Below are 18,221 nucleotides of genomic sequence, written 5' to 3'. Positions count from 1 at the left end.
AATCAATTTATATATGAATATACAAGCATAACATGTTCTTCTGTTTTCTAAGGATAAGAGGGCAAATATATTCAGCAACACTATTATTAATTCCTTGGGATGCGTAAGCTCCATCTAGTTTGTAAGCCATGTATTTCATAGAAATTATCAGACAAGATTCGAGTTGATGTAGTACATGCACTTTGTTTACAGGTGACCAGATTAGGGAAGCATATTCCAAACGAAATCGGACATACGCATTGAAAAGTTATAAAACATTCTTGGTTTTGAAAGTCTCTACACGTCCTGAAGATGAGTCCAAGTATTCTTTTAGATGAGTTTCTTATCGATGCCCAGATCTTTAGTTTCAAGGCTTTGTTCTAATATGACGTCATTTATTGCATAGTCGAACTGTATATTGTTGTCAGTCTCACTGTTTTTCGAGTTTGAAAGCCGTGGATTTCTGGAATTTCTTCCTGACGTTTCGCTGGCGCGAGTAGCTAGCTTCTTCAGAGGTTTAACCATTATGTCTTGCTGTCCGATGACTAACTTTTAGGCTTCGTAAAGCGTATTTATGCCTTGTCAGGTAATCAGTTGTATTGGTACCTGTATATGTACTTGTATCTGCACTTGTACCTTCACTTGAACCTGGAACATTAACAATCTTGCTACCTGTTGTCATTTTGTTCGTTATTCTCAAATTCCTTGAAATGGGATTCCATATTCGATTGAGGTTCACCGCTTCTTCTTTTCTGTTGAAATTCTCCGTGTATTTGTGGATCTCTATTGCTTTCCTTCTGCAGAATAAAACAGTACTCTGTTGACTCAATGGGTCTGAAAAACTACAAGTCGCCAGCAGAGAGTAATATGTTGTATTCCACAAATAGCGTGAGATTCTGAAGGTGAGCCTGTTGTAAATTCAACAGTTGACTGTCGAGACCAACAGAAAAGAGTTTATTCATTAAAATTTGATGGTTCAATTTATCAAAGGTCTTTGAGAAGTCTAAATAGATTGTATCCACCTGTAGCTGTTTATTCAACGCAGTGCTGACGATTTGTATAAAACACATGAGATTAGTTATTGTTGAACGTTTATTGATGGAACCATGTTGATATAGAATTATACTACTTCTCATATCAGGAATAATGTTATACAAACACATTTCAAAGATCTCAGCAAAGTTGGACAGAATTGTTATTGGGTCGATAGTTCAGAATGTTATTTAAAGCCCCTGATTTCAATATTGGACACATTTTTGATACTTTACATCTATCGGGAAAAGACTCTGTCTTTAAGGCCATACAAAATGTACTGCTAAGGGAGTGAAAAAAGGTGGCTGGACCCACTTATCCGTCATTTTTAACGATAAACACATAAAAGTTTTATCGATGTTTTTTGAATTTCTATTTCAACTAATCTAGAAGTCATTGTTTGAAGATGAATGCAGATAAAACAACGGTATTAGGTTTTACAACAGTGAAAAATAGAAAACGTGAAAATATGCGTTGAAAATCAAGTAATGTCACAGGTAAGATGCTCCCGCAATTTGAGATTATTTACGGATGATGAACTATTGCAAAATGAAATATCTTAAAATTGTTGATAATTTTTTTTTTCAATTGATATTCAGTTATGTCTGTTTTCACATTAAACAATGGCAGTGAGTGATAAAAATAATTGTGGTAAAAATAACTACCTGTTGAAGTATCATTTTGTGTACCTGATTCAATTAAATCATGTACCTGAATAGATTAGTGACTTCAAAATATTATATAAAAGGAGTACAGGATTGCTACATACATTTAGTTCAATTTGAAGTTTGCAAACAACAAGTGTTACATTGTCATAAAGTTTAGAAATCTATAAATTTTATTTCTATCGAAAACATGGGAAGATCCAGAGTGTATGTTGGAGGAATTCCCCGTAATACGGAAGAATGGGATCTGGAAGACTTTTTCAAAGGATATGGAAGAATAAGAGAAATTCTTATCAAAAGGAGATTCGCCTTTGTGGAATTTGATGGCAGCAGAAATGCCAAAGATGCCATATACGAATTGGATGGCAAAAAACTTCTGGGAGTGCGAGTGACTGTGGATGTGGCAAGAGGAGAGCCCAAAGGTCGCGATCGGTGGTCTGCTGGCCGCAGTAAGTACGGGACATCGATACGTACGAAACATAGTCTACTAGGAAGTGGAAGTTCGCGCTCATCTCATAGTCGTAGCAACAGTTCACGCAGTAGAAGTATATCTAGGTCGAAGTCTGGACGTGATCAGCTGTCCAGGAGGTCCGGTAGTTCTTCCGATAACCGTTCGCGATCACATTATAGTCGAAGCAGCAGTTCACGTAGTAGGAGTAGATCTAGGTCGAAGTGTGGAAGTGACAAGCTGTCCAGGAGGTTCGGTAGTCCTTCCAATAGCCGTTCGCGAACTAAATCAAGGTCGCCTTCCCTTTCGACCATGGACCAATCAAAGAGAAATATCGGCGGAAAGAAATCACATAGTCGTTCGAGTGGGTCGGCGCCAAGATCTCGTTCAAGAAGTGAACAATCGAAGGATAGGTATTCTGATAGCAGGTCACGGAGTTTTAGTCGGTCGAGATCGAAGTCCAACTGCTCATATCGGTATGTCCAACGATCTTGTTGTAGATCTGGGTCGCAGACATCAGATTGATGCTTTCAATTTGGTTCCTGAATTTCTCTTGTCTTTTGTCTGATTACTATGAATATACACTTGAATTTCAGTACGTTTTCTTTTTTTTTATGATCCAACTTTAATAACGAATAACCAACGAATTCAAAAGCGCTTTATTATTGTGAAATTTTCACTAGATCTGATACAGATAGAGCATATTATATTACGCTTCGAAATTATGTCAACGAAGCTCTGAAACGTGAGAAATCTGCCTATATGCAATTTGTGCTTGACAAAAATAAAAATAACGTTAAGACGATGTGGTGCTATCTCAGCGACTGGGGTGCATGCAAAAAAATCGACTCTCAAAACGAATAATATTCCTTCAGAACTCCGTGAGTCTGATTTACTTAACAATTATTTTTTGAGTGTTGCCGGTAATACCTCCGTAAATGCGGAACTACTATCATTTTATAATAATAACCTTCTGGGAAGTAACTTGAAATTCTCATTTACTGAAATAACTAGAGATCATGTCTGGGATGCTCTGAAATCTCTGAAATCGCAGGCATTGGGTTTAGATAATATTAGTCTGAAAATGATAACAATTGTGTTGCCTTTCTGCATAGAGGAAGTAAAACACATTTTCAATGAATCCTTGAGAACAGGTACATTTCCAGAATTGTGGAAAATTGCCAATGTCATTCCGATACCTAAAATATCCACACCTGAAAGTTTTAATGATATTCGTCCCATAAGCATCTTACCTACATTTTCCAAACTTTTTGAAAAAATACTTTCTCTACAGAATGAATCAAACGGACATTGAATGGGTTGACTCAACAAAAAATCTCGGATTGATTATCGATCAAAACTTGAACTTCAATGACCATGTCCAAAATGTATTTAAAATAGCGTTCTTCAATCTGAAATCTCTTCAAAAATTTAAATATCAACTATCAACCGAAATGAAACTTAAACTAGTCAAATCCCACATCTATCCACATATAGAATACTGCGCTCCAGTGTAATATAATTTTCTACCGGAATATAATCGACAAAAGTTGCAACGCATTCAAAATTCTTGTATGCGTTTTGTTTGCTGTGTACCTTATAGAGAGCACATTACTCCTTTTCTGATAGGATTGAGAGAATCAAACATAAAGTGTAGTATGGAATATCTGATCACAATATTTCTTTTTAAACTCATCAAAAACAAAATACCCCTGTATTTATTAGAGCTTATAGTACGTCGTTCTAATATCCGTAGCATCAATACCAGGTTGATAATGCAACAAACGCTTGCCCTTTTTATTTTTTGTATCCCTGCTCTAGCTGCTTTCCGAAAGACAGCGAGAGTTTTTTACCACCCTAATATAACTGAAAAGTATAATTGGAATCTCTGGCATAGAATAAATCTGAACTAGTCACTGTTCTCACACAACAGAACTCCAACACTCTTCGCGATGCACTTTTCACCGACCAAGTTTTTGAACTGGACTTATCTGAGAGACTAGCTTCTACTCAATCTACTATAGTAGATGGAGTAGGAGAAAGCCAAAATCTTTCTTTCCCAGAATAAAGTAAAAATCAATACAAAACATTAACCTTCACATTTGAATCCCAAACAATTGATATTTAAATAATAAACATTCAGTAAAAGTAATTTCAATTTTATTTTCCATTTGTGACAGTGAAGCAAAAAAGTTTTCCAATTGTTAACTAACAAATTTTTTCCCAATCTCCGTTGGCATAAATAATGGGATAAACGGTATAAATAATTGGCTAATAAATTTTGAATTTCGTGGGGGACCTTTTGATATATATATATATAGATATATATATATATATATATATATATATATATATATATATATATATATATATATATATATATATTTATTTATAATACCGGTAATACCTCCGTAAATGAGGAACTACTATCATTCTATAATATACAGTTCGACTATGCAATAAATGACGTCATATTAGAACAAAACCTTGAAATTAAAGATCTGGGCATCGATAAGAAACTCATCTAAAATAATACTTGGACTCATCTTCAGGACGTGTAGAGACTTTCAAAACCAAGAATGTTTTATAACTTTTCAATGCGTATGTCCGATTTCGTTTGGAATATGCTTCTCTAATCTGGTCACCTGTAAACAAAGTGCATATACTACATCAACTCGAATCTTGTCTGATAATTGAAAGCATCAATCTGATGTCTGCGACCCAGATCTACAACAAGATCGTTGGACATACCGATATGAGCAGTTGGACTTCGATCTCGACCGACTAAAACTCCGTGACCTGCTATCAGAATACCTATCCTTCGATTGTTCACTTCTTGAACGAGATCTTGGCGCCGACCCACTCGAACGACAATGTGATTTCTTTCCGCCGATATTTCTCTTTGAATGGTCCATGGTCGAAAGGGAAGGCGACCTTGATTTAGTTCGCGAACGGTTATTGGAAGGACTATCGAACCTCCTGGACAGCTTGTCACTTCCACACTTCGACCTAGATCTACTCCTACTACGTGAACTGCTGCTTCGACTATAATGTGATCGCGAACGGTTATCGGAAGAACTACCGGACCTCCTGGACAGCTGATCACGTCCAGACTTCGACCTAGATATACTTCTACTGCGTGAACTGTTGCTACGACTATGAGATGAGCGCGAACTTCCGCTTCCTAGTAGACTATGTTTCGTACGTATCGATGTCCCGTACTTACTGCGGCCAGCAGACCACCGATCGCGACCTTTGGGCTCTCCTCTTGCCACATCCACAGTCACTCGCACTCCCAGAAGTTTTTTGCCATCCAATTCGTATATGGCATCTTTGGCATTTCTGCTGCCATCAAATTCCACAAAGGCGAATCTCCTTTTGATAAGAATTTCTCTTATTCTTCCATATCCTTTGAAAAAGTCTTCCAGATCCCATTCTTCCGTATTACGGGGAATTCCTCCAACATAGACTCTGGATCTTCCCATGTTTTCGATAGAAATAAAATTTATAGATTTCTAAACTTTATGACAATGTAACACTTGTTGTTTGCAAACTTCAAATTGAACTAAATGTATGTAGCAATCCTGTACTCCTTTTATATAATATTTTGAAGTCACTAATCTATTCAGGTACATGATATAATTGAATCAGGTACACAAAATGATACTTCAACAGGTAGTTATTTTTACCACAATTATTTTTATCACTCACTGCCATTGTTTAATGTGAAAACAGACATAGCTGAATATCAATTGAAAAAAAAATTATCAACAATTTTAAGATATTTCATTTTGCAATAGTTCATCATCCATAAATAATCTCAAATTGCGGGAGCATCTTATCTGTGACATTACTTGATTTTCAACGCATATTTTCACGTTTTCTATTTTTCACTGTTGTAAAACCTAATACCGTTGTTTTATCTGCATTCATCTTCAAACAATGACTTCTAGATTAGTTGAAATAGAAATTCAAAAAACATCGATAAAAGTTTTATGTGTTTATCGTTAAAAATGACGGATAAGTGGGTCCAGCCACCTTTTTTCACTCCCTTAGCAGTACATTTTGTATGGCCTTAAAGACAGAGTATTTTCCCGATAGATGTAAAGTATCAAAAATGTGTCCAATATTGAAATCAGGGGCTTCAAATAACATTCTGAACTATCGACCCAATAACAATTCTGTCCAACTTTGCTGAGATCTTTGAAATGTGTTTGTATAACATTATTCCTGATATGAGAAGTAGTATAATTCTATATCAACATGGTTCCATCAATAAACGTTCAACAATAACTAATCTCATGTGTTTTATACAAATCGTCAGCACTGCGTTGAATAAACAGCTACAGGTGGATACAATCTATTTAGACTTCTCAAAGACCTTTGATAAATTGAACCATCAAATTTTAATGAATAAACTCTTTTCTGTTGGTCTCGACAGTCAACTGTTGAATTTACAACAGGCTCACCTTCAGAATCTCACGCTATTTGTGGAATACAACATATTACTCTCTGCTGGCGACTTGTAGTTTTTCAGACCCATTGAGTCAACAGAGTACTGTTTTATTCTGCAGAAGGAAAGCAATAGAGATCCACAAATACACGGAGAATTTCAACAGAAAAGAAGAAGCGGTGAACCTCAATCGAATATGGAATCCCATTTCAAGGAATTTGAGAATAACGAACAAAATGACAACAGGTAGCAAGATTGTTAATGTTCCAGGTTCAAGTGAAGGTACATGTGCAGATACAAGTACATATACAGGTACCAATACAACTGATTACCTGACAAGGCATAAATACGCTTTACGAAGCCTAAAAGTTAGTCATCGGACAGCAAGACATAATGGTTGAACCTCTGAAGAAGCTAGCTACTCGCGCCAGCGAAACGTCAGGAAGAAATTCCAGAAATCCACGGCTTTCAAACTCGAAAAACAGTGACACTGACAACAATATACAGTTCGACTATGCAATAAATGACGTCATATTAGGACAAAACCTTGAAATTAAAGATCTGGGCATCGATAAGAAACTCATCTAAAATAATACTTGGACTCATCTTCAGGACGTGTAGAGACTTTCAAAACCAAGAATGTTTTATAACTTTTCAATGCGTATGTCCGATTTCGTTTGGAATATGCTTCCCTAATCTGGTCACCTGTAAACAAAGTGCATATACTACATCAACTCGAATCTTGTCTGATAATTTCTATGAAATACATGGCTTACAAACTAGATGGAGCTTACGTATCCCAAGGAATTGATAATAGTGTTGCTGAATATATTTGCCCTCTTATCCTTAGAAAACAGAAGAACATGTTATGCTTGTATATTCATATATAAATTGATTCATAATCTGGTAGACTGCCCAGATTTGTTATCTCAAACTAGATTTTCACGTACCGGGATGAAGTAGTAGAAACGAAATCTTCTTCTATTTGCCTATACCAAGAATCAATGTGTTCATAACAGCTGTGAAATTTATAATAGTTTCTATTCAGAATGTGATATTTTTGTTGTTCCATTTGGACATAATGAAGGTGACATACTGTGTTTCAACCATCTGCACACTGTTAATTCAATTAGAATTCTATAGTATATATATTTTTTATTATGTATGTATATATATATATATATATATATATATATATATATATATATATATATATATATATATATATATATATATATATATATATATATATATATATATATGTATATGTACTAGTGTTTGCATAAAATACTATTCTAGATACTGATTTTATATGCTATAATTATATTTTACTTGTACTAATTCATAGCTGTAAACTTCATTATATTTGTCTTGTTATTGGCCGTAATTCTGTTAGACAATAAACCCTTTTATTTAAGTGATCATAATAAAATATATTGTTTTTTTGATACCTCTAGCATATAATTATTTTCATCTCAACAAGGTATTCAAATCATAAACTGATAAGTTATTCGAATGCACCAGATACCTTTTTTTGACTCCATTGATGTATTGAACGAAGTAGTATTACAGATACTCTTTCTTTCGAATGGCATTAGAAACATCTATAGCTATTTTATATAGAAATTACCTCAGGGCTAGTACTAGAGTGCTATCAAGATTTAGCCAAAGCCTCGGTAGATAATAACATTATAATGAGGTGGGTTAAAGGCCACGACAGGAGTGAAGGTAATCGCATTGCCGACTCTTCAGCCAAGGAAGCGGCTGGACTAAGAATTTTAGTATCCAGTGGCACCTACTGACTGATGACTTCAATAATTGCGGAACTAGTCAAATGTTATATCCATGCTCAATCCCTGAAGAGATGGGATGGAATCAAAGGATGTAATCTTGCCAGAATCACCTTGGGTGATCCTGGGAAGCTGGCGCCGAACAAATATCTGGCGATGACCAGGAAAAATCTATGCCTTACAGTAGGATTTCTGACTGGCCACTGTCAACAAAGGAAACATCTCCATAATATGGGGCTACTGGACACACCTCTATGCACGATGTGTGAAGAGGAAGATGATACTGTCAAGCATGTCCTGTGCGAGTGCCCGGAGTCATCGTCAATGAGAGAGTGTGTGTTCGGCGAGTCTTGGCCTACACCTGCCGATATAAAGGAGATGTCTCCCAGCGACCTGTCCACCTTCCTGGAAAGGACAGGATGGACGATGACCTAGGAGGACAACTCCTCGGGAGGATGGGTCACATGTGGCTTGAGTGCGTGAGCTTACACTCACCCTCCCTACAGATACAGATATATACAAAATACTGTTCCAAAAATATCACCTTTTTCAAAATCTGACTGTTTATTAGGGTATCTACATTTTTTTTTTCATTTTTTTTCTACTTTACTTCCACAAATGGAATGTTTGCTGAATGTTTATTATTTGAATATCAATTGTTTGGGATTCAAATGTGAAGGTTAATGTTTTGTATTGATTTTTACTTTATTCTGGAAGTCTAGTTCAAAAACTTGGTCGGTGAAAAGTGCATCGCGAAGAGTGTTGGAGTTCTGTTGTGTGAGAACAGTGATTAGTTCAGATTTATTCTATGCCAGAGATTCCAATTATACTTTTCAGTTATATTAGGGTGGTAAAAAACTCTCGCTGTCTTTAGGAAAGCATCTACAGCAGGGATACAAAAAATAAAAAGGGCAAGCGTTTGTTGCATCATCTGAGTTAGCCATAGGAATGATAAAATATGCAGTTACTCAAGATAATTTAAAGTATTTGCGATATGCAGACATGCGAAAGAAAAACTGAATGAAAAAATGTGACGGGAATGCTAACTCGGATCCCCTGTTCTCTAGACAGGGATATCCAGATACTATGTTGAGGGAGCCACATTTTTTCTTTTCACTTTTCCTTTCCTATTTTTAGTGTAAATAATACATATCGATAAGTGAATAATATTAAAAATTCTTTCTGATAACGCTGAATTAATATCTTTTGATGTCTGAAATTTATTTCCCAATACTCCGTCAATTGAAATAATTGACACTATTACAATTACAATTTTTCAGAATATAGACTTGATTTCCAATACAAGATTCACTACTTGATGATAGCAACTTCAGTTGGACCCTAGCCCAACACGAAATGTGTTATTGATATTCACCAAATAACGGATGTATTGGAAATATGAAAAAAGTAAGTTGGTTGAGCATACCTCAGACAGAAATCATATAAATCCAGTAGTAAAATAGAAAATTCTGAATTTACTTATCATTTGTCAATATATGTTTTTAATTTAATGGAAAGTTTTATTCAAACAGTGAAGGGTTGATGATGGAAAACTCGTTGAGTCCTTGACTGATATTATAATCAGTTGGTAAATGATTTCTCAGTTTATTTTATTAGTACAGGTGGGCAATTAGGCAAGTTTGAATGCACCACTGAAATGAAGATGAATAATCAAATAGGAGTGAGAAAGAAACACGTGTTGCGCCCTACAATGGCGAAACACGTGTTGCGTTGTTGTTAATTTGAATAGTGAAAATTTCACAATAATAAAGTGCTTTCGAATTCGTTGGTTATTCGTTATTAAAGTTGGATCATAAAAAAAAAACGTACTGAAATTCAAGTGTATATTCATAGTAATCAGACAAAAAACAAGAGAATTTCAGGAACCAAATTGAAAGCATCAATCTGATGTCTGCGACCCAGATCTACAACGGGATCGTTGGACATACCGATATGAGCAGTTGGACTTCGATCTCGACCGACCAAAACTCCGTGACCTGCTATCAGAATACCTATCCTTCGATTGTTCACTTCTTGAACGAGATCTTGGCGCCGACTCACTCGAACGACTATGTGATTTCTTTCCGCCGATATTTCTCTTTGATTGGTCCATGGTCGAAAGGGAAGGCGACCTTGATTTAGTTCGCGAACGGTTATTGGAAGGACTACTGAACCTCCTGGACAGCTTGTCACTTCCACACTTCGACCTAGATCTGCTCCTACTACGTGAACTGCTGCTTCGACTATAATGTGATCGCGAACGGTTATCGGAAGAACTACCGGACCTCCTGGACAGCTGATCACGTCCAGACTTCGACCTAGATATACTTCTACTGCGTGAACTGTTGCTACGACCATGAGATGAGCGCGAACTTCCACTTCCTAGTAGACTATGTTTCGTACGTATCGATGTCCCGTACTTACTGCGGCCAGCAGACCACCGATCGCGACCTTTGGGCTCTCCTCTTGCCACATCCACAGTCACTCGCACTCCCAGAAGTTTTTTGCCATCCAGTCTTCCAGATCCCATTCTTCCGTATTACGGGGAATTCCTCCAACATACACTCTGGATCTTCCCATGTTTTCGATAGAAATAAAATTTATAGATTTCTAAACTTTATGACAATGTAACACTTGTTGTATGCAAACTTCAAATTGAACTAAATGTATGTAGCAATCCTGTACTCCTTTTATATAATATTTTGAAGTCACTAATCTATTCAGGTACATGATTTAATTGAATCAGGTACACAAAATGATACTTCAACAGGTAGTTATTTTTACCACAATTATTTTTATCACTCACTGCCATTGTTCAATGTGAAAACAGACATAGCTGAATATCTATTGAAAAAAAAATTATCAACAATTTTAAGATATTTCATTTTGCAATAGTTATGAAAAATCATAATTAACAAATTAGTAAATTTTTATGAACTTTTATCGCAGGATCTTATGAAGTATATATATATATATATATATATATATATATATATATATATATATATATATATATATATATATATATCATATATATATATATATATATATATATATATATATATATATATATATCAAAAGGTCCCCACGAAATTTAAAATTTATAGGCCAATTATTTATACCGTTTATCCGATTATTTATGCCAACGGAGATTGGGAAAAAATTTGTTAGTTAACAATTGAATAACTTTTTTGCTTCACTGTCACAAATGGAAAATAAAATTGAAATGACTTTTACTGAATGTTCATTATTTAAATATCAATTGTTTGGGATTCAGATGTGAAGGTTAATGTTTTGTATTGATTTTTACTTCATTCTGGGAAAGAACAATTTTGGCTTTCTCCTACTCCATCTACTATAGTAGATTGAGTAGAAGCTAGTCTCTCAGATAAGTCTAGTTCAAAAATTGGTCGGTGAAAAGTGCATCGCGAAGAGTGTTGGAGTTCTGTTGTGTGAGAATAGTGATTAGTTCAGATTTATTCTATGCCAGAGATTCCAATTATACTTTTCAGTTATATTAGGGTGGTAAAAAACTTTCGCTGTCTTTAGGAAAGCAGCTAGAGCAGGGATACAAAAAATAAAAAGAGCAAGCGTTTGTTGCATTATCAACCTGGTATTGATGCTACGGATATTAGAACGACGTACTATAAGCTCTAATAAATACAGGGGTATTTTGTTTTTGATGAGTTTAAAAAGAAATATTGTGATCAGATATTCCATACTAGGAGTAATGTGCTCTCTATAAGGTACACAGCAAACAAAACGCATACAAGAATTTTGAATGCGTTGCAACTTTTGTCGATTATATTCCGGTAGAAAATTATATTACACTGGAGCGCAGTATTCTATATGTGGATAGATGTGGGATTTGACTAGTTTAAGTTTCATTTCGGTTGATAGTTGATATTTGAATTTTTGAAAAGATTTCAGATTGAAGAACGCTATTTAAATACATTTTGGACATGGTCATTGAAGTTCAAGTTTTGATCGATAATCAATCAGAGATTTTTTGTTGAGTCAACCCATTCAATGTCCGTTTGATTCATTCTGAGACTATGTTGTTTGATCTGATAAGTCTGTCTCTGAGGGCCTAGGCAGATTGCAACAGTTTTGTTTGGGTTGATACGCAAGCCATGTTTTTCAGAATAAACTTGAGTGTTTTGGAGATCTTCGTTAATAAAGCTCACATGGTTTTCTATATCATTCAAATCGCAAGATGAATATAATTGAAAATCGTCGGCATATAGGTGAACTTGACAAAAGTTTAAACATGATGGAAAATAAAAAATGAAAATTACAAATAATAAGGGCCCAAGACATCCCAGACATGATCTCTAGTTATTTCAGTAAAAGAGAATTTCAAGTTATTTATTAGAGCTTATAGTACGTTGTTCTAATATCCGTAGCATCAATACCAGGTTGATAATGCAACAAACGCTTGCTCTTTTTATTTTTTGTATCCCTGCTCTAGCTGCTTTCCTAAAGACAGCGAAAGTTTTTTACCACCCTAATATAACTGAAAAGTATAATTGGAATCTCTGGCATAGAATAAATCTGAACTAATCACTATTCTCACACAACAGAACTCCAACACTCTTCGCGATGCACTTTTCACCGACCAATTTTTGAACTAGACTTATCTGAGAGACTAGCTTCTACTCAATCTACTATAGTAGATGGAGTAGGAGAAAGCCAAAATTGTTCTTTCCCAGAATGAAGTAAAAATCAATACAAAACATTAACCTTCACATCTGAATCCCAAACAATTGATATTTAAATAATGAACATTCAGTAAAAGTCATTTCAATTTTATTTTCCATTTGTGACAGTGAAGCAAAAAAGTTATTCAATTGTTAACTAACAAATTTTTTCCCAATCTCCGTTGGCATAAATAATCGGATAAACGGTATAAATAATTGGCCTATAAATTTTAAATTTCGTGGGGCCCTTTTGATATATATATATATATATATATATATATATATATATATATATATATATATATATATATATATATATATATATATATATATATATACTTCATAAGATCCTGCGATAAAAGTTCATAAAAATTTACTAATTTGTTAATTATGATTTTTCATAACTATTGCAAAATGAAATATCTTAAAATTGTTGATAATTTTTTTTTCAATAGATATTCAGCTATGTCTGTTTTCACATTGAACAATGGCAGTGAGTGATAAAAATAATTGTGGTAACAATAACTACCTGTTGAAGTATCATTTTGTGTACCTGATTCAATTAAATCATGTACCTGAATAGATTAGTGACTTCAAAATATTATATAAAAGGAGTACAGGATTGCTACATACATTTAGTTCATTTTGAAGTTTGCATACAACAAGTGTTACATTGTCATAAAGTTTAGAAATCTATAAATTTTATTTCTATCGAAAACATGGGAAGATCCAGAGTCTATGTTGGAGGAATTCCCCGTAATACGGAAGAATGGGATCTGGAAGACTTTTTCAAAGGATATGGAAGAATAAGAGAAATTCTTATCAAAAGGAGATTCGCCTTTGTGGAATTTGATGGCAGCAGAAATGCCAAAGATGCCATATACGAATTGGATGGCAAAAAACTTCTGGGAGTGCGAGTGACTGTGGATGTGGCAAGAGGAGAGCCCAAAGGTCGCGATCGGTGGTCTGCTGGCCGCAGTAAGTACGGGACATCGATACGTACGAAACATAGTCTACTAGGAAGTGGAAGTTCGCGCTCATCTCATGGTCGTAGCAACAGTTCACGCAGTAGAAGTATATCTAGGTCGAAGTCTGGACGTGATCAGCTGTCCAGGAGGTCCGGTAGTTCTTCCGATAACCGTTCGCGATCACATTATAGTCGAAGCAGCAGTTCACGTAGTAGGAGCAGATCTAGGTCGAAGTGTGGAAGTGACAAGCTGTCCAGGAGGTTCAGTAGTCCTTCCAATAACCGTTCGCGAACTAAATCAAGGTCGCCTTCCCTTTCGACCATGGACCAATCAAAGAGAAATATCGGCGGAAAGAAATCACATAGTCGTTCGAGTGAGTCGGCGCCAAGATCTCGTTCAAGAAGTGAACAATCGAAGGATAGGTATTCTGATAGCAGGTCACGGAGTTTTGGTCGGTCGAGATCGAAGTCCAACTGCTCATATCGGTATGTCCAACGATCCCGTTGTAGATCTGGGTCGCAGACATCAGATTGATGCTTTCAATTTGGTTCCTGAAATTCTCTTGTTTTTTGTCTGATTACTATGAATATACACTTGAATTTCAGTACGTTTTTTTTTTATGATCCAACTTTAATAACGAATAACCAACGAATTCGAAAGCACTTTATTATTGTGAAATTTTCACTATTCAAATTAACAACAACGCAACACGTGTTTGGCCATTGTAGGGCGCAACACGTGTTTCTTTCTCACTCCTATTTGATTATTCATCTTCATTTCAGTGGTGCATTCAAACTTGCCTAATTGCCCACCTGTACTAATAAAATAAACTGAGAAATCATTTACCAACTGATTATAATATCAGTCAAGGACTCAACGAGTTTTCCATCATCAACCCTTCACTGTTTGAATAAAACTTTCCATTAAATTAAAAACATATATTGACAAATGATAAGTAAATTCAGAATTTTCTATTTTACTACTGGATTTATATGATTTCTGTCTGAGGTATGCTCAACCAACTTACTTTTTTCATATTTCCAATACATCCGTTATTTGGTGAATATCAATAACACATTTCGTGTTGGGCTAGGGTCCAACTGAAGTTGCTATCATCAAGTAGTGAATCTTGTATTGGAAATCAAGTCTATATTCTGAAAAATTGTAATTGTAATAGTGTCAATTATTTCAATTGACGGAGTATTGGGAAATAAATTTCAGACATCAAAAGATATTAATTCAGCGTTATCAGAAAGAATTTTTAATATTATTCACTTATCGATATGTATTATTTACACTAAAAATAGGAAAGGAAAAGTGAAAAGAAAAAATGTGGCTCCCTCAACATAGTATCTGGATATCCCTGTCTAGAGAACAGGGGATCCGAGTTAGCATTCCCGTCACATTTTTTCATTCAGTTTTTCTTTCGCATGTCTGCATATCGCAAATACTTTAAATTATCTTGAGTAACTGCATATTTTATCATTCCTATGGCTAACTCAGATGATGCAACAAACGCTTGCCCTTTTTATTTTTTGTATCCCTGCTGTAGATGCTTTCCTAAAGACAGCGAGAGTTTTTTACCACCCTAATATAACTGAAAAGTATAATTGGAATCTCTGGCATAGAATAAATCTGAACTAATCACTGTTCTCACACAACAGAACTCCAACACTCTTCGCGATGCACTTTTCACCGACCAAGTTTTTGAACTAGACTTCCAGAATAAAGTAAAAATCAATACAAAACATTAACCTTCACATTTGAATCCCAAACAATTGATATTCAAATAATAAACATTCAGCAAACATTCCATTTGTGGAAGTAAAGTAGAAAAAAAATGAAAAAAAAAATGTAGATACCCTAATAAACAGTCAGATTTTGAAAAAGGTGATATTTTTGGAACAGTATTTTGTATATATCTGTATCTGTAGGGAGGGTGAGTGTAAGCTCACGCACTCAAGCCACATGTGACCCATCCTCCCGAGGAGTTGTCCTCCTAGGTCATCGTCCATCCTGTCCTTTCCAGGAAGGTGGACAGGTCGCTGGGAGACATCTCCTTTATATCGGCAGGTGTAGGCCAAGACTCGCCGAACACACACTCTCTCATTGACGATGACTCCGGGCACTCGCACAGGACATGCTTGACAGTATCATCTTCCTCTTCACACATCGTGCATAGAGGTGTGTCCAGTAGCCCCATATTATGGAGATGTTTCCTTTGTTGACAGTGGCCAGTCAGAAATCCTACTGTAAGGCATAGATTTTTCCTGGTCATCGCCAGATATTTGTTCGGCGCCAGCTTCCCAGGATCACCCAAGGTGATTCTGGCAAGATTACATCCTTTGATTCCATCCCATCTCTTCAGGGATTGAGCATGGATATAACATTTGACTAGTTCCGCAATTATTGAAGTCATCAGTCAGTAGGTGCCACTGGATACTAAAATTCTTAGTCCAGCCGCTTCCTTGGCTGAAGAGTCGGCAATGCGATTACCTTCACTCCTGTCGTGGCCTTTAACCCACCTCATTATAATGTTATTATCTACCGAGGCTTTGGCTAAATCTTGATAGCACTCTAGTACTAGCCCTGAGGTAATTTCTATATAAAATAGCTATAGATGTTTCTAATGCCATTCGAAAGAAAGAGTATCTGTAATACTACTTCGTTCAATACATCAATGGAGTCAAAAAAAGGTATCTGGTGCATTCGAATAACTTATCAGTTTATGATTTGAATACCTTGTTGAGATGAAAATAATTATATGCTAGAGGTATCAAAAAAACAATATATTTTATTATGATCACTTAAATAAAAGGGTTTATTGTCTAACAGAATTACGGCCAATAACAAGACAAATATAATGAAGTTTACAGCTATGAATTAGTACAAGTAAAATATAATTATTGCATATAAAATCAGTATCTAGAATAGTATTTTATGCAAACACTAGTACATATACATATATATATATATATATATATATATATATATATATATATATATATATATATATACATACATAATAAAAAATATATATACTATAGAATTCTAATTGAATTAACAGTGTGCAGATGGTTGAAACACAGTATGTCACCTTCATTATGTCCAAATGGAACAACAAAAATATCACATTCTGAATAGAAACTATTATAAATTTCACAGCTGTTATGAACACATTGATTCTTGGTATAGGCAAATAGAAGAAGATTTCGTTTCTACTACTTCATCCCGGTACGTGAAAATCTAGTTTGAGATAACAAATCTGGGCAGTCTACCAGATTATGAATCAATTTATATATGAATATACAAGCATAACATGTTCTTCTGTTTTCTAAGGATAAGAGGGCAAATATATTCAGCAACACTATTATCAATTCCTTGGGATACGTAAGCTCCATCTAGTTTGTAAGCCATGTATTTCATAGAAATTATCAGACAAGATTCGAGTTGATGTAGTATATGCACTTTGTTTACAGGTGACCAGATTAGGGAAGCATATTCCAAACGAAATCGGACATACGCATTGAAAAGTTATAAAACATTCTTGGTTTTGAAAGTCTCTACACGTCCTGAAGATGAGTCCAAGTATTATTTTAGATGAGTTTCTTATCGATGCCCAGATCTTTAATTTCAAGGTTTTGTCCTAATATGACGTCATTTATTGCATAGTCGAACTGTATATTGTTGTCAGTGTCACTGTTTTTCGAGTTTGAAAGCCGTGGATTTCTGGAATTTCTTCCTGACGTTTCGCTGGCGCGAGTAGCTAGCTTCTTCAGAGGTTCAACCATTATGTCTTGCTGTCCGATGACTAACTTTTAGGCTTCGTAAAGCGTATTTATGCCTTGTCAGGTAATCAGTTGTATTGGTACCTGTATATGTACTTGTATCTGCACATGTACCTTCACTTGAACCTGGAACATTAACAATCTTGCTACCTGTTGTCATTTTGTTCGTTATTCTCAAATTCCTTGAAATGGGATTCCATATTCGATTGAGGTTCACCGCTTCTTCTTTTCTGTTGAAATTCTCCGTGTATTTGTGGATCTCTATTGCTTTCCTTCTGCAGAATAAAACAGTACTCTGTTGACTCAATGGGTCTGAAAAACTACAAGTCGCCAGCAGAGAGTAATATGTTGTATTCCACAAATAGCGTGAGATTCTGAAGGTGAGCCTGTTGTAAATT

At 35.3% G+C, this 18,221-nt stretch overlaps 3 protein-coding genes across 3 annotated transcripts; 2 read left to right on the top strand and 1 right to left on the bottom strand.

Annotated features, from left to right (window-relative positions):
• The first annotated feature begins 1,680 nt into the window (after window positions 1-1,680).
• LOC141487001 (uncharacterized) lies at window positions 1,681-2,719 on the top strand. Its single transcript, XM_074185651.1, has one exon. It carries the CDS (start codon window positions 1,867-1,869, stop codon window positions 2,647-2,649), a length of 783 nt encoding a protein of 260 aa, XP_074041752.1. The 5' UTR covers window positions 1,681-1,866; the 3' UTR covers window positions 2,650-2,719.
• Window positions 2,720-4,826: 2,107 nt separating this feature from the next.
• Window positions 4,827-6,627, bottom strand: LOC141487004 (uncharacterized). Its single transcript, XM_074185697.1, has one exon. It carries the CDS (start codon window positions 5,607-5,609, stop codon window positions 4,827-4,829), a length of 783 nt encoding a protein of 260 aa, XP_074041798.1. The 5' UTR covers window positions 5,610-6,627.
• A 7,159-nt stretch (window positions 6,628-13,786) lies between these two features.
• LOC111502342 (uncharacterized) lies at window positions 13,787-14,622 on the top strand. Its single transcript, XM_023156407.2, has one exon. It carries the CDS (start codon window positions 13,787-13,789, stop codon window positions 14,567-14,569), a length of 783 nt encoding a protein of 260 aa, XP_023012175.2. The 3' UTR covers window positions 14,570-14,622.
• Window positions 14,623-18,221: the final 3,599 nt, after the last annotated feature.

This window comes from Leptinotarsa decemlineata, unplaced genomic scaffold (assembly GCF_025532065.1).
Source record: "Leptinotarsa decemlineata unplaced genomic scaffold, Ldec_3_MD MMD2_tig00078346_RagTag_RagTag, whole genome shotgun sequence".
NCBI lineage: Eukaryota > Metazoa > Arthropoda > Insecta > Coleoptera > Chrysomelidae > Leptinotarsa > Leptinotarsa decemlineata.
This window is presented reverse-complemented; position numbering and strand designations above follow the sequence as displayed.

What these genes read in the sequence shown, in the direction of transcription:
- LOC141487001 (XM_074185651.1), top strand. Translation starts at nt 1,867, where the DNA reads ATGGGAAGATCCAGAGTGTATGTTGGAGGAATTCCCCGTAATACGGAA.
- LOC141487004 (XM_074185697.1), bottom strand. Translation starts at nt 5,609, where the DNA reads ATGGGAAGATCCAGAGTCTATGTTGGAGGAATTCCCCGTAATACGGAA.
- LOC111502342 (XM_023156407.2), top strand. Translation starts at nt 13,787, where the DNA reads ATGGGAAGATCCAGAGTCTATGTTGGAGGAATTCCCCGTAATACGGAA.